This window comes from Lonchura striata, chromosome 12, assembly GCF_046129695.1.
Source record: "Lonchura striata isolate bLonStr1 chromosome 12, bLonStr1.mat, whole genome shotgun sequence".
NCBI lineage: Eukaryota > Metazoa > Chordata > Aves > Passeriformes > Estrildidae > Lonchura > Lonchura striata.
In genome coordinates, this window is record NC_134614.1 from 567,697 (window position 1) to 583,330 (window position 15,634).

The 15,634-nt window shown below is 39.9% G+C and overlaps 1 protein-coding gene across 4 annotated transcripts in view; it reads left to right on the top strand.

The window, feature by feature from the left end:
- Positions 1-15,634, top strand: part of BICD2 (BICD cargo adaptor 2) — a 50,594-nt gene that overhangs the window by 21,913 nt on the left and 13,047 nt on the right. For 3 of the 4 annotated variants that reach the window (XM_021539525.3, XM_021539527.3, XM_021539529.3), the window contains exons 2-4: positions 8,251-8,463; positions 11,327-11,479; positions 14,278-14,730. In XM_021539525.3, the coding sequence (XP_021395200.1) occupies positions 8,251-8,463; positions 11,327-11,479; positions 14,278-14,730 (819 nt within the window). Of the gene's footprint in view, positions 1-8,250; positions 8,464-10,966; positions 11,480-14,277; positions 14,731-15,634 lie in introns of those variants that run through there. The other variant, XM_077786029.1, reaches the window with a different exon arrangement.

Sequence of the window (15,634 nt, forward strand, 5' to 3'; positions counted from 1 at the left end):
AAGGCAATGATGTCAGCAGAGGTACTCCATGATGCATTTGCTCGGTTTCCAGTGATTTATTGATCTGGTGCTTACTGAACAGCAATGGGTATCATTTGATTAGTAACACTAGATGAAAGTTTTTCTTCTATGAATTATTACAATAAAGGCTGTGTGAGGCACCCTTCATTGCACCCTCTGAAGGTTCATAACATATCTTCTCAGGACTAATTATGGGCTTTAGTGAAATTATTCTTTGAGGTCAGCTGCTAGAGATCTAGTGTAATACTTAGAAATCATTGCACATGGTTTTCAGTTTCTACACATTATTTAACTGTAGATAATACCAAGTTTCTGCACAGTCATTTGTAATGCATCTCCTGACAGGTGCTTAGCTCGAGTGCTTGCAGAGGAGTCTTAATAAGACACTGTACAGAGTCCATTTGCAGTCACTTCTCCTTTTGTATGCAGGGGAAGATGACCCAATGCTGCTTAACAGGGTCAACCAATGTAGTGAATTGGCCTATACAAATAAATGATTCCATCAAATTTAGCAGGAGGGTTTAAAAATCAGCAATTTATGATCAAATTTCCTGCAGTGTGACTTCTGGGAAGAGTGAATTTCAGCTATGTTTTGATATCATAGTGGGCAGGTAAGGGCACCCTTTCAACTTGTAAGTGAAATCTCTAGTCTCCTCTCCTGTCTAGCTCCTAAACAGCGCTGATGTTCAGCAGCATCAACTCCTTCTGTTACGCATTTCCATCTTTCTTTCCTTTGAGGCTTGGTCTGGAGTTGTGGAGATGTTCCTGGCAGTAGTTCATTGATCTGTTATGATGTACAGCAGAGAAAGATGCCTCAGGATAGCTTGTTTTATGTTCTTCCTTAACCCATCAGACCTAAAGTTATCCTGAAAGGAGTACTTTTTTCTGTTGACTTGTGTGTTGTTCCACCTCACATTTCTCCCCTCTCACACACCTTTTCTTTATTTATAAGAAAGCAGAAATGAATGCTCACTGAAACTTCCATTCCTCTCTGGTTTAAACTCAGTAGAATGCAATTGGGTCCTTTTTAATTCTACTTCCCTATTACAGTTATAGGTATTTTTCTTTAAAAAAGCAAAAACAAAAACAACCAAAACCACCACCAACAAAAAACTCACCAAATATGAAAAAAAACAACAACAAAAAAAACAGGCTTTGGTTGAGTGCCCATTGAAATCACTGAGAACAGCTGGACTTGGTGGTGGGCTGTGCAGGGGGCTGATGGTTGTGTGGCTTTCCTGGGAAAGTGGCTAATGATGAAGGCAGCAGCAGGTTCTGAGGTGGCCACGGGGACACCATCCTGCATGCTGTCTCCAGAGCAGGACACTGGGGATGAGGAAATGCTCCACACTGTCAGGAAATGTACTTTTGATGTCAGTAGTCACATATGTTTGTAAGTGACAGAGGCCACATTTTGGGAGGATATGTATTTAGCTAATTTATAGCACAAGCTTTGAAACAAAAGTAGCATTCACATTTTCAATAGCAGCAATGCCCACGGTCTTTCATGGCAATGATGAATGACAGTGGTGAATGAAATACCTTGTGTCTAATGTCCTTGGCTTTTAACTCCAAGCTTTCCAGGACCTCTGCTTGGAAGTCAAAGGGGACAGTAATGACTTCTGGCAGGGCTGGCTTTGCTCCCTTACACCAAAGGGAGAGAGCATGTGCACCTTGATCACAGTTTGGTGCCTGTCAGTGAAGGAGGGGAAGGGTGAGTGCTGATCTCTGTTAATCAGTAGAAAGCCTCCTGAAAAAAGACTTGAATCTCTTGAGTAGTGGTAGAGAACAGCTGAAGGAAAATGTCTTCTTGGATGTTTAGTCTCATTACTTTTATCCTTATTTTTTTAAAAAGGACATCTTGATTAATCATGCCTTTTTTATAGGAGGCTTGGGTTCTGTTTAATTTTTATGGGTAAACCATTCTTTCACTGCAAAAGTAGCTAATGATAGCCTTCTAAAAGGGGCAGTTTCTGCAAATCCTTCTTCATCTTCAGTACAAAAGAAATAGAAACACATATACTAGAGTGCTCTCAAACCTCACCACAAAGATGAATAGGCACTGCTGTGTGTGTTTTCTCTGGTGGTGGTTGTACATGGTATTGCTCATATGGTGCATGCATGCACATGGGCATAACTCTGCTTTTCAAATTTGATTGAGAAAGGCAAGGGACTCTTTTCAGGCAAGCGCTCCTTTATTGCCTTTCTCCTGTGTTCATATCAGCTTTTCTTGTCAATACGTTTGAAACGAATTCCTCTTCTTCTTAATGTGCTTCTTAGAGGAACTTGTGCACATTTTGGTCTGCTTGTTGGTGGTGCAGCAGCCATGTTAATGTGACTGTGATAGCAAGAAGGGCTGAAGCATCATTTAAACATCACTGTGTGAGTGAAGGAAAGGATTAGTGCCTCACGCTGCTTCGTCTGTTGAGAATGGTTAGCATCATATAGCAGTGTTTCACTGCAGAGAAAAGGCTATTGTGACATTTACTAAGGACTGCCCTTGCTGCTTGACATTTCAGCATCATGTGTAACAGAAAGCGCAGCCTGGAAAATGGGAAGAAATGAGGTGCACAGGTGAAGGAGTCTTCATTGGAGAAGAAATGAGCATGGGAATCAGTGATGTCCAGAAGTTGATTTGTATTGTGGAGTTCTGCGCTCTTTTAAGATTTTTTTTCTCCCTCTTTCTTATTTTTTCATCTTTTGTATAAGCAATTGTCTCTCTCTGCCCCCTCTCTACTCCTTTAAATGGAGAACACAGGTTCAGGTTTAGATGATAAATGAAATTTTAAGCAATTTATTTTATGAAATTCCTTCACTGAAATATTTATGTTGTTTTCTGTTTGTTTGAGTGTCTTTCTGCATGGCACAGGAATCTCCCTGTGATTTTGACTAAGTATGAGGGGGATGTCACTTCCTCTGTTCATCTGTGTAATCTCTGGGCCAGTGGGCTGTGACTTGCCTTGTCAGTATGTCTGCTTTAAGCATCTATGAGACTCTCTTTTTACCGTTTCTTAGTTGCTGTGGTTCAGTGTGTGTAAAAAAACAGGTACAGAGTGATGGTAGTGCCCTAGAGACAGTGCAGGGCAGCCTCCAGAGTTTCTGACAGTCCCTGTGCAGCACCTGGATTCTGATCAGCTCTTGACAGGCCTTTAAGGACATCAGCTCTTTGCAGAGGTTGGTAGAGGGTTTGAAATCATACTGCGTTCGTTCAGAAAAAGCCCTTTCCAGCATCTCTTTGGGAGGTTTTATTTGATAGTGGCATCCTAGTATTTTGTGTTACTTTCATTTTTAGCAGTCTACTTCAGGATCCCAGAAAATATGGAAGCATAATCAGCATACTTTGAATGACTTTTGGGCTAAGTAGAGGTCTGGAGTGACAGATTATAGAGGCGAAAAAGGCAGAACTGTTCTGATTTTCCTGAGGGCCTGAGAGTCTTGTTTTCAGCATGACTGAGATCAATCTGTGCATCTCCCATATCACAGTAACTGTTCTGAGAAAAGCATTTGGAATTATCTAAGAAGCCTTTTTCAGAGATTCTTCACATTTCATGTGTTTCGTGAACAGCTGCGCTGTGATAAAGAACTTCTTTCAAAAGGTCATGTTTAAAATTTTAACAATGTTTTTAAGAACTTGGTATGTTAGCTGTATGCTAAACTTCACAGAATTGGAAAACTTTCTTCTCAAAGCTTGGAGTTTTATATGAAAGCATCTTTCATACTGGGTTTCATGCAAAAAACTTAGGTGCATCTGCATGATTGAGAGCTTGTTCCTCCTGCAACATAAACAGATGAATATGTGTTATCATCACACCTACAGTAAGCTTCACCATTTTTTAAGTCTGTCTTTTGGAAATCAGTAGTTTAAACACAGTCTAAATGTAGCTTGATCCAGGGCTTAATTTGAAGTGAACTGGGTTTGACCATTTTATAAAACATTGCAATTTTTGGATGAGTCTGCCTCATCCATTTGCTGTTTAGATTTTTTTTTTTTCCATTCATAATTGTTGTGGAGAGCTTTGAATTCTTGAGATTTAAGACATTGTCGTCTGAAATTTGTAGTAATCTCCTTAATTTAGCAATGATACTTTCTGGGCTGTTCAAGAATATGATAGCATGTATTTTCTACATGCCTTGAGTCTGCTAATGTAAGTAATTCTGCAAACATGAAAGTTAATGTAATAGCATTTAATAGCATTTTTGGTACTAATTTTGGTAAACCTTCACCAGCAAATGATGATAAATTTTCCATATGTGTCAGGGATGTTATAATTGGCCTTTGGGCAACATTGTCCAGTGTATTTGAAAGAAGAGAGGAGAAGGACCTCACGGACTGGCATGGCTGGTAGGGGATGGCAGCTTGACCAAAGGAAACCTGTCAGGCTTTCAGTTGATCTGCAGCTTTGGCAGCAGGTTATGAGCAAGTACCAAAAATTAGCATCTGAATGATTTGGTGCACTTCTCTAAGCTCGCTGCCCTTGCACCATGTAACTGCGAGTCCTCAACTGGGCAGTGTTTCATATTTGCCTGGTCCAGAGGTAAACGACTATACAAAATTTGGGGTTGTATATTACAGAATTTGAGGTTGTGTGTTGGGGCGTAGAGGTCTATTTATGTTGGTTTCAGATGGTGCTAAACCCAAGGAGGGCTTTTGATGTGTGTCCCATGCAGCTTTCTGAAGAGATAGTTGGGAGTAAATTGTACCTTTGTCCAGAAAAGTGTTTTCTGGTGCACTGACAAGCACAGCTGAGCAAATAGCAAGATGACATTTTGGTTCGTGAAATCTTTGATTTTGCTTTTGCCCTGATCTTGGGAATCTGGAAGATAAGAACTTTGATTAGTGCCTCATAATTCCTAGAGGCAGCTGTTGAGCAGAACATGATGTTTTGCAGCCCTCACATCAGAAACTTTTATTTTGTAAAGAGATACTCCAAATTCTGTCATACCAATATAACTGTGAACAGTTTTCTTCCCTAGTAGATGGAAATAGAGGTTCTGGAAGAGGAGGAAGAGCAGGGTAACTTTGATTCCTGCTCTTGTGTTTTAAATAACCTTAAAACAAAAGTAGATAGGCAGATGCTAGACTCCAGCATGTATGAAGGTTTAGGGGTTTCATGCATAGCAGTAAAAAGTTTTCCTAGCTTGATTTAAGACAGGTCTGGGCTGTAGCTATGGCAGGTAATTGCATTGCCTGTAATTTTGCACAGTTTTGTTAAAAGTCACACTTCTCCACAGGAATTAGGAAAATGGCTTGTAACAGTGATGTCTGAGGTTGTTTCTAGGTACATACAAGAGAGATAACAAAGCTTGGTTGGAATGGAAGTGCTTTTCAAGTGTTGTCTTATAAATGCACACAGCTTGAATTGTTCTGGGCTGTCTGTCCTAATGACCATGACGCTGAAGGAGATTTCTCATGTTCTGTGTGTGTCAGAGTCTGTTTACTCACAGTTCTGTACTCCAGACAGCAGTACTCAAGCTAACAGCAGGGTTTCTGCTGACACTTTACAAGCATGCTGGCTGAGAGCAAGTAACAGTCTTACTGTGCAAAAATACCTGGAGTCCACAGGGAACAACAGAGTCCTTTGGTAGGAGTGACCATGACCTTGTTTCTGCAGTTAGTGTGTGTGAATGGTTCCTGTTTAGCTGGGTCAGCTGTGCCAGTTGGAACGAGCCATAATAAAAGGCAGTTTCTGAAAAGGGAGTCTGGCTGTTGTAGTGAATGGAAAAACCTCTCACACATAAAAGTAGTGATAACTTTCTGGTGATGGCAAGGTGAAGTTCAGTGACTAGAGAGTTGTGATTTATATCTCAAAAAATAGTGAGTGATTGACAGTTGACCATGGAATTAACATGACACCTTCAAGCCTCTGAACAGAAATATGCATTCTTTTATGGAAATGTGGGAAACTTCTAAACTGATGAAAAACTGTCATGTAAGAGTAAGATTTTATACATAGAATTTGTTGTTGTAGGATTTTGCTGAGGCCAAAAAATGCATAAACCTCTTTAAAAATGAGGTATTTTACATGGGTAACTCAAAGTTAGTAGCTCTCCCAAATTTACATTAGGCATTCTCCACTGAGGCTTAAGGCAGTTCCCAGTTTGAAGAGATTATCTGGTTTCTTGCACCTTTCTCTGAAGCATCTGGCATTAGCCTCTGTAGAAGACAGGATATTGGATTTTAGAAAAAGTCATCCTCTATGGCAGTTTCTGTGTTTAAATACTCTATCAATTTTGACTTGGGTTAAATGATGACATTTTCTTTCTGGATGTTAAAGAAACCCATGGCCTAGCATCTGCCTTGGAACTTTCATGAGCAAATTAGTCATTATTCTTAAGAATCCCTCCCTTAGTGGCATTACTGAGCTCCTTGTTAGAATCATGCCGTGACTCTGCAGTCTGGCTGATCAGCTGTGGTGTCTTTAAGTGTCCTGAACTTTCATTTGCTGTTTTGGTATCCTGCAGCTGAGCAAATGTTGGTACTTCACTGGGCAAAGAGATACCCATTGTCCCTTTCTCTGTGCCAGAGATTTGTCATGCACACTGGTTTCTAAAGGTTATTCTTAGTTTATTACAGGAAAAAATAGTGTATTTGAGGAGCTGGTGTGCTTTTTGTTACCTCTTTAACATTTATGGAGATTTTGGGTATTAGGCTTTTAAGCTGTTTTGTTGAAATTCATTTGACAAGGACTTGCCAGCACCAGATGGTGCTTTTTGTCTGAAATATGGTGCTTTTTAGGTTATTTTGCTTAGGTTATTTTGATGAATCTGGCTAAAATTTCTCCAATGGATATTTGCCTCCTGTATCTCTGACTTGCTTATTTGAAATAAAATTTAGTCTGATAGGAGCAATATCTGTGTGCTTTGAATCATAGTCAGAGCTAGTTTCTACTTTTTTCCTTTATTTTTTCATACTCGGTCAGCTGTTTCAGCCCTGGTATAGTCAGTCATTTCTGCACTATTAATGTGCCTACTGCAATATCCAGAAGTAATAAAACGCTGAGATCTGTTTATCTTCAAAGCAGAATGTTTTTCTCTGACAGTATTTTTCTGGAGAGCTGGTATCAACTGAAAATGCATAACTAGATAAGGAGTTTAATGACATGCTTCTCTGTCCTTGACTTGGCCTGATATTAATATTGACTAGGAAAATCTGCCATGTTTTGGCATCCCAGAAAGATACCGTGGCACCTGAAAGCTCCAAATATGCCTTGGGTTAGATTGTGGTGCAAGCATGTGCAACATTTAAAACATCATATTTTTAATCTTACTGAATATCGCTGATCTGCCAGGCTGTGTGTCATAAATATAACTACTGGAAGTGGCCAGCTCTGCTCTCCAACATGTGCCAGTGACAGCTGCAAGCTGTTCCATACCGCAGCAGCTGGGGTGTCTGCCCCTGCTGGGCTGGGAGTATGTGTCGAGAGCATGCCACAGGGACCAGCACCTGCAAGGGTTTCAAGCAAAATGAAGACCCCCAAAAGAAATGTGAGGCGGCAAAATAATGCCCAATATCAGGACTAGCAGAGGCAGGCTGTGCTGAGTGGGTTGGATTTCTGACCTGCCTCTGAGTACCTTTGCTGGCACACTACTGGGGATTGATGTCTTGAGCTGGCTGGGGGATTGTCTGCTGACTTACTTCAAACAGTGTGACCCCACTGGCTTAGCCTGGATCTAGAGCAGCCCTGCCAACGTCTCCAAGCCCGGGGGGCGGGGGGGGGGGGGGGGGGGGGGGGGGAGCTGTAATCTCCCAGCCAGGAGCAGCTGCTGGGAGCTCCCAGCCTGGGAAAGGGAACAGCCTGCTAATACCAGATGTGTTCTCAGTGATTCTGGTTTTGCAGAAGTGAATCTAACCCCACTATAGAGAATATGCATGTGCAGCAGTGTCTGGTCATTTTGCAGTCATCTGGCTGAAAGCCAGTCATGTTTCAACAACAGACTCAAGTCACTACATTGTTGTTCCCTCCCACAAGGGTTTATATGAGGTTCTACTTAAGCATTCTGCATCACAAAACACTGTTTAGGTGTCGTGGTTTACTTTCAAGAGCTCAGTGTTGGCCACTTATTAGGATTTGTAAATCTGACCCCAGAACTGGAGGATATAGGAAAAAGTTATGTTCCTTTGCCTTGAATAAATATATGAGGGTAAATGTTTTCAGCTATTTAAAATTGAATTTACTTACGCAGAATTACAGGTTTACTGATAAAATATGTGTTTTCTTACTGTCCTAGGCTTTTGGACAGGCCCATACCAACCACAAGAAGGTAGCAGCAGATGGAGAGAGCAGAGAGGAAACCTTGATTCAAGAATCAGCTACCAAAGAAGAATACTACATGAAGAAGGTTATGGAGTTGCAGACAGAATTGAAGCAGATAAGAAATGTCCTTGCCAACACACAGTCTGAAAACGAACGCCTTAATTCTGTTGTGCAGGAACTGAAGGAGGTGAGTGGAGATGCACAGGGTGCACTGCAGCTTGGATTTGTTACAATTTCTGGTGCTATGTAACCAAAGAAGGGAAGATTCTTGAGCAAAAGGTGATTTGACAGACACATGGCTGCATGCTTGGTCATGCTGGTCCTGTGGGTACTGCACATCAGTTCCCTCAGTTCCAGAATTGCTGCCTTAAAAAGCAGAGGAATCTGTTTAGGCCAAGCACAGAGACCCTTGGGTGTACTTTGCTGCTTCATTCCCAGTGCAGATGTTTAGGTTGCAAAATATTTGTGGCATAATTTCCCTTTTTATTCCTTTTTCCTCCCCAATTTTCTTAAGGTATGAGATTATAACAAAACGCTGAAATGCACAGAGGGATAGTAAATTTTATAGTCTTGTATTTTCTCTCATGAAGCGCTGGCTTTTACATTTATGTAGGTTACTTAATATAATAGCTTCAACCTGTTATTGTTTTACTATTGAAATGACATATTTTTAAGGGGAAATAATTGCTGAGAAGTTACTTAAAGAGTTGAATTACTTAAAAAATCTGTAGTTCAGCAGAAGTCTTTGCAGTACTGGTGCAGAAATGATTGTTTTGAGAGCTCAAACCATTGCTTAAATTCAGTCTGGTAAAACTACAGAGATTGTAAGCCACAGATGGATGGATGGATAAAACAGTCAGCAGTTATTACTCCTGAGTTTCTTGCACCTTCCTTTGAAGCACTGGGCTAATCAACCGGCTTCCCCTGCCAGGAGGGAAGGCTATCCAAGAGCCCACATCTGCATCTCAATTTTTTCCATGTGACCTCAGCTGCAAGTGTCTCATTTAATTTCTTTAGGACATAATGACAAATATGTGGATAATATTTGGTGGTTAATCGATGAGGAAGTGTGAGTTAGTTCTCTGGAGATGTGGGGATTCACTGGTGCCCCTTGTTGGGGTATGACAGAGAAGATTTGTGGTACAAGCGGTCACAAGTGATCAAACAGGCTAGCAACTTCTCCTTCGACTCTGTGGAACAGAGTTGGAATCAAGCCTTCTCCTTAGACAGGGAAACAGTTCTAGAAACACAGACACAACTCCTTGTATATATTTCCCAACCTTTAAGACTAGCTTAATAGAAAAACTGCCCACCCTAGAGGCAGCATGGTGAGGGATTATGATCCCTTCTCAAAGTGTGCTGAGCAGCAGATTTCTGGTCAGCTTCCAGTATCACTGCAATTGGAGGCGATTTTTCTTTACAGATACTGCCACATTCCAGTCACCTTTTAAGGAGACATAAAAATGTGAATTCAGCTCAGCCCTATGCTTTCCCTGTGGCCCCGGGTTTGTGCAAAGATAGAGAGACAATACTTAGGCATGGAATATGGGCTATAGCAACTTGTAATTTGTATTGGTGTACTGTAGTGTCTGATTGCAGCAATTTTGATTTCTTGGTGTGTTGTGAAGTTGTGCTCTCTTTGCGGCTAAAAACAAGCAGACAATTTTGTGTAGTCTAATCTTTACCTTATGTGTGAAGGAATTGTAATTTAAATTTATTAGTCTTAACAGTTTGCAGGTGATTCAGTGTTTGTACTCAATACATGCCAGATTCAGTTCTTGGCACATCCTCCAGCTGCAAACATTTCCCTTATCTCAGTGTGCTGTGTGTGCTTGTTGGTACCTGTGTGGTTACTCAGTGGACCCCTGCTGCGCACTCTGAAGGACTGAGACCATATTTAGTAATCACAGATATGCCTGTGTCTGCTCGGGAGTGGAGAGCTCAGAAGGAATCTGAGTTTGTAGGCCTGAGGCTGAAGCTGGTTTGGCTGGGCTGCAGGACAGGTGAGATCAGGCAGTAGGTCCCATACGCCAGCTGATGTGACAAGCTGCCTCTATCAGCAGCTAGGAGTGCTTTTGAATTAGAAATGTGGAAAACCACCCCATCATATCATGGGTGCAGCTACAAAAATACTCTTTTTCTAGGCAACTGTATTCCCTGTTTGCCTGTATCTGAAGCTAATTCTGTTAATGTTTTAGAACATACTTTTTCACTTTGTATGAATTAAGTGTTTGAAGATAGGACTTGAAGGAAAACAATATTGGAAAAAATAAAAGCTAAGTGCAGTGAGCCATTTCTATAGCTGTGTATGTTCCAGGTCAATTTATTCAAGTGTCTGTGTATATTCATGAAAGATCCCAAGGTCATACATACTATACCAATATATTGATTTTTACTTCTTATCTATTTCAAAACAATGGTAACTTCTTCTTTGAAGTATTTCATTAAGCCCTGCATAAGTCTTGGGGCTGAGGGGAGTATTTTGTGTCAGCTAGTTTCTATTTTTTCTCAACCTGAGATCTTAGATTTCATGAGTTTTAACAGTGTCTTTCTCCAAAAGGATTAATTGTATAATATTTTCAACTTACTGCTCTTGTTATAAAGAAAATATCTGTTGAAGAGCAGCAGCAAATACATGTCCAAATAAGAACATCTGGCGTCATCTGAATCTGTCTTTATCTTGTGAAAAGGCCCTTCGTGTTCAAGTGGAAACAGATTTGGGTACTGACTTCTGGTCTGGAAAACTGTTGCTGGTTGCTACAGCCAGTGAAACAACGCAGGTATAAATGCTGCTTTCCCTGCTTGTTTCTTGACTTTTTTTGAGTCAATAGTGAGAATTTGTAAGAAAAGCAAGAATAGAAAATCTAATTATTGTGTAAATGACTTGGTTTTCTGTAATTTCAGGGGCTGAGGGGACGATATATAATTTCAATATGTTTCAATATAATTCAGTTAATTAGTGCATATTAAAAAAATATATAAAATTTTGCAATTTAATTGTAGTTGATCCAGGTGCCACCATTATTGTTTTGCTTTGTTTGTTCTTCCAGATCAACCAAAACGTGGAGATCCAAAGGGCCCGCCTGCGAGATGATATTAAAGAATATAAATTCCGAGAAGCACGTTTGCTGCAAGACTATACTGAACTTGAAGAGGAAAACATCTGTCTTCAGAAACAAGTGTCTGTCCTGAAGCAAAGTCAGGCAAGTTTTCCAACCAGTGAGCATTGTTTTGGTAGCAGCAGTTAATTTTTGTCTTACAGTATTGTTCTGTCTCATTTGAACATCCAACTACTTATTTTCTATCTTTGTACTACTTTTGAGACTAAGCTCTATATTTCAGCACCAAGACTTGTCTTTTCTGACTCTATACATAGTCATAATACTTCATTGCTTCTACTTTGACTTCCAAGTCCTTCAATTGCCTTCTCTTTCTCTGATGAAAGAGAAGTCTCTATCACTCTTTGTTACTTGTTTTAGTCCTTTTGCTGCAGTAGGTTTTCAGTGTCTCTTTACAATGCCTGCCATCCATCCATCTTTCATTCTTCCCCTTCTACAGTATCTGGAAATGGAAGTGTTTCTGAACATGTTTCTGAAACATATTTTAATTGCTACTTTATCCTTACCTTCTCTCTCCATTTCTGTGCTACTATTCTCTTCTAGCTACTTTCAATAAACTTGGAATGCTGTTATAGTTGCTCTACACTGTCACATCTGTGTGACTGCCTGTCTAAAAGGTCACGTTTAATTGGCAGTTCCAGCTATTTCCTGAGTTTTAGAAAACTGCATTCTTGGGACACCTTAAGAGCTTCCCTGAGTTCTCATTTGTGGAGATAATTAAGATTAGATGTGGCCTTTGACATGGTTCCCTTATCTTCATCTATCAGTATGGGACTTGCTATTTTTATTCTTTAGATACTGTCAGTCCCGTTGCATAAATAAAGCTCAATTGGGAAAGTGAAGGACATAGATGCTGCGAGGGCTGGAGCCCCTCTGCTCTGGAAACAGGTTGGGAGAGCTAGGGGTGTTCTGCCCCTAGAAGAAGAGAAGGCTCCAGGGAGACTTTCAGTACGTAAAGGGGCTCCAAGAAAGCTGGAAAGGGACCTTGGACAAGGGGGAGTGGGTTCCTACTTTCAGAGGGCAGGGATAGATGGGATATTAAGTAGAAATTTTTGTCTGTGAGGGTGGTGAAGCCCTGGCACAGGTTGCCCAGAGCAGCTGCAGCTGCCCATCCCTGGAAATGTTCAAGGCCAGGTTGGGCAGGACTTGGAGGAGCAACCTGGTCTAGATTAAGGTGTTCCTACCCATAGCAGGGGAAGGAATGAGATGAACTTTAAGGTCCCTCCCTGCCCAAACTATTCTCTGATTCTGCAATTCCATTATAATATTCCTAAAATCAAAGTTCTTTAGAAAATTCAATGTTAATACCATCTGTTGTAGTCAGCACATAGTAAAATCTCTCTAGAATTTGCTGCAGAACGCCTTCAGTGTAATGAATGAAAGCTGCTCTGTCAAGCTAGATATGTGGGATATTGAATGTATTTTATTTATGTCTAAGTGAAAATCTGTGTCAGTGTTTATTACTTTGGGCCTCACTGCACAAAACAGGGTTCCAGGTTGGACCTGTTCTCATCTGCATATATTGGGTCTAATTATGCAGTTTTGGGCACCCTTATATCCTGTAGCAGGAGCAAAAGAGGCTGTTGTACTCTCAATGCAGGCTGGAAGAGAGAGGGAACTGGTAAAATCAAACCTATATAGTTGGTTACTTTTGGGTTGTACCTTTTTTTCTCATTCATCATATTCAGAGGAGCAGGTGAAAGTTCCCAGCTCCACATTCTAGAATAACAATACAGGAGAATGCTGCCATTCTGGCCTGAGCTAAATTTAACCTCAGATGCTATCTCAATATTTACTAGTAGTTATTGACTGCTGTATTTTTACTCTGGAAAATTTGAAAATAGGCTACAATCTGAAGTATTTTATCTCAGTGGAAGTATACGGAACTAAGAGCTTGTTCTTTCATGGCAGTGGAATGATTTTCTACCTTGTAGGATTATCCTACTTGATAAACTTTTAATTATTCTAGTTTTTAATTATTCTAATTACTCATGCAACTAGAAGCAGCTGTCAAGTTTTCCCAGGCAACCCTGAATTAACATACTTGATTCCTGCTTTGTAAATTGGGTGTGGTTCAGCATTCCCAGATTACTCTATGTTGACATCTATAATTCATTTAGCAATTGGAAAAAAATAAATAATGTGACATATCATATGGTATGAGTTTTTTTCTTTCGGGATAAAGAAGAATATTCTTTGTTTGCTCCCTGCTACCCCCAAGTGATTAAAAATTTTACATTAATCATTTGTGTACATAATTTCAGTGTAAGAGAGGTTTAAAAAAGTGCAGTACTAGATGTGATAGCATGCCATCAAACCCATCAATGTAGATATCAGGTGTGGAATCTGAATTGTAGCTCTTTCAAGATGTGCTGAAATGATGATGAGAGAAATGCAAAGCATTTTATTTTGAATGTATAAAAGCAGAGCTTGATCACAGTTTTAACCCAGTGGTGTATTAAAATGGCAGTGAAGCAGGTATAAAGTATACCTTTATCACACCAGTTTTGGGAAAGTGAAGCTTAACTTTGTGGGAAGGCTGGCCAAGGAATTTTTTAATCAAACAAATGTTGCATGCTGAGCTAGGAAAGACTGTTTTGGGATGCTTCTGTATCAGACACGCTGTAGCTCCCACCTGTCCTGATTGAGCTGGAATAGATGAGCTTATTTGACAGTTTGCTTAGCAAATTTATTCTGTAGTCTCTGTGAAGGTAAATTACATAAGCCATGTTTACAGTCATAGTGCTGAAACTAGACTCCAGAAAGAAAAAAAGAATTCTAATTCTACAATATTTAAGTGACATTCAAAAGCAAAATTACTTGGTGCCTTGCAGGCAAACATTTTCATTAGAGATTTTCCGCCCCCATTTGTATATCTCCAGGTGGAGTTTGAAGGCTTGAAACATGAAATCAAAAGGCTGGAAGAGGAAACCGAGTTTCTCAATAGCCAACTGGAAGATGCCATCCGGCTGAAGGAGATCTCTGAGCGCCAACTTGAGGAGGCCTTGGAAACACTGAAGACAGAGCGGGAGCAGAAGAACAACCTTCGGAAGGAGCTGTCTCACTACATGAACATAAATGACTCCATGTACAACAGCCACTTAAACATCTCTTTGGATGGGCTGAAGTTTAGCGATGAAGCCACAGAGCCCAATAATGATGAAATCATAAATGGATTTGAACAAAACTGCCTCAGCAAACTCAGCAATGGCAAAAACAGTACTTCAACGCCCAAGAAAAGTGAAAGCTTCCCTCCAGCCCCAAGTCTGGTTTCAGATCTTCTGAGTGAATTAAACATTTCTGAAATCCAGAAGCTGAAACAGCAACTTGTGCAGGTAAATGGGTTTCCTAAAGAGCTGTGCACTTCCAGATAGCTCCTGAAGTTTGTTTGGGATATAATTTCAGTCTTTTAGGTATCTCACATGGTACTGTTTATACTGTATTCTTAAAGGCTTCAATTGATTTGGAATTTGAGGAAGTTAAATGTTTTTCAGTGAAAAACCACAGGTTTTTTGTTGTTGTTGTTTTTTTTTTTTTTTTTTTTTTTAAATGCAATGGAGTTGGCAGTTGTGCCCTTTCCTTGGTGGAAAGTTCTAATGCATCTCCTGTGCAATACTTGCTGTGTCTACTTCATTACATCACTACCAAGAACAATAGTGGTTTGTTTCAAAATTGAAAGTTACTCCAATCACCTTGATCAAAAGAAGTTTTGTACTCATATTTTCTGTAATTAGTTCAAAGAGTGTGAAGTCTTAATCAGCACCAAGCATTTCTGTGCTTTTTTTGTGAAATTAGGAGGTTGGAGAGTTTAGAACAAGGTGCACATTTCTGTTTCCTACTAATATTTTGTCAGGCATGTTTTAAATTATCTTCTATAAGAAAAAGCCCTTAAGCAAAAAACTGTCAGAATTTTTAAAAATGAGAAATTTAAAAGGAGAAACTTTAAAAAGTTTTGGTATTTCTGAGTCTTTCATGAAGTTCCAAGCTTTCACCATAGAGTAATTGTATTTTATTTAGAAGATAGCAATAAACTTTAGCTTGTCATTAGCTGAAAGGAAGTTTCCACAATGAGACCATCACCTAGGGAATAAATGTGTAAAAATGTGCATTTTGAAGAGGAGATAAGAAAGAATTGGCAATGAACACTGCAACTTGAGATAATTTTAGAATACATTGTAGAGCCTTTCCCATAATGTGCAGGTGATTGGATTTCTGTAACCATATGGACCATTGGCTAAG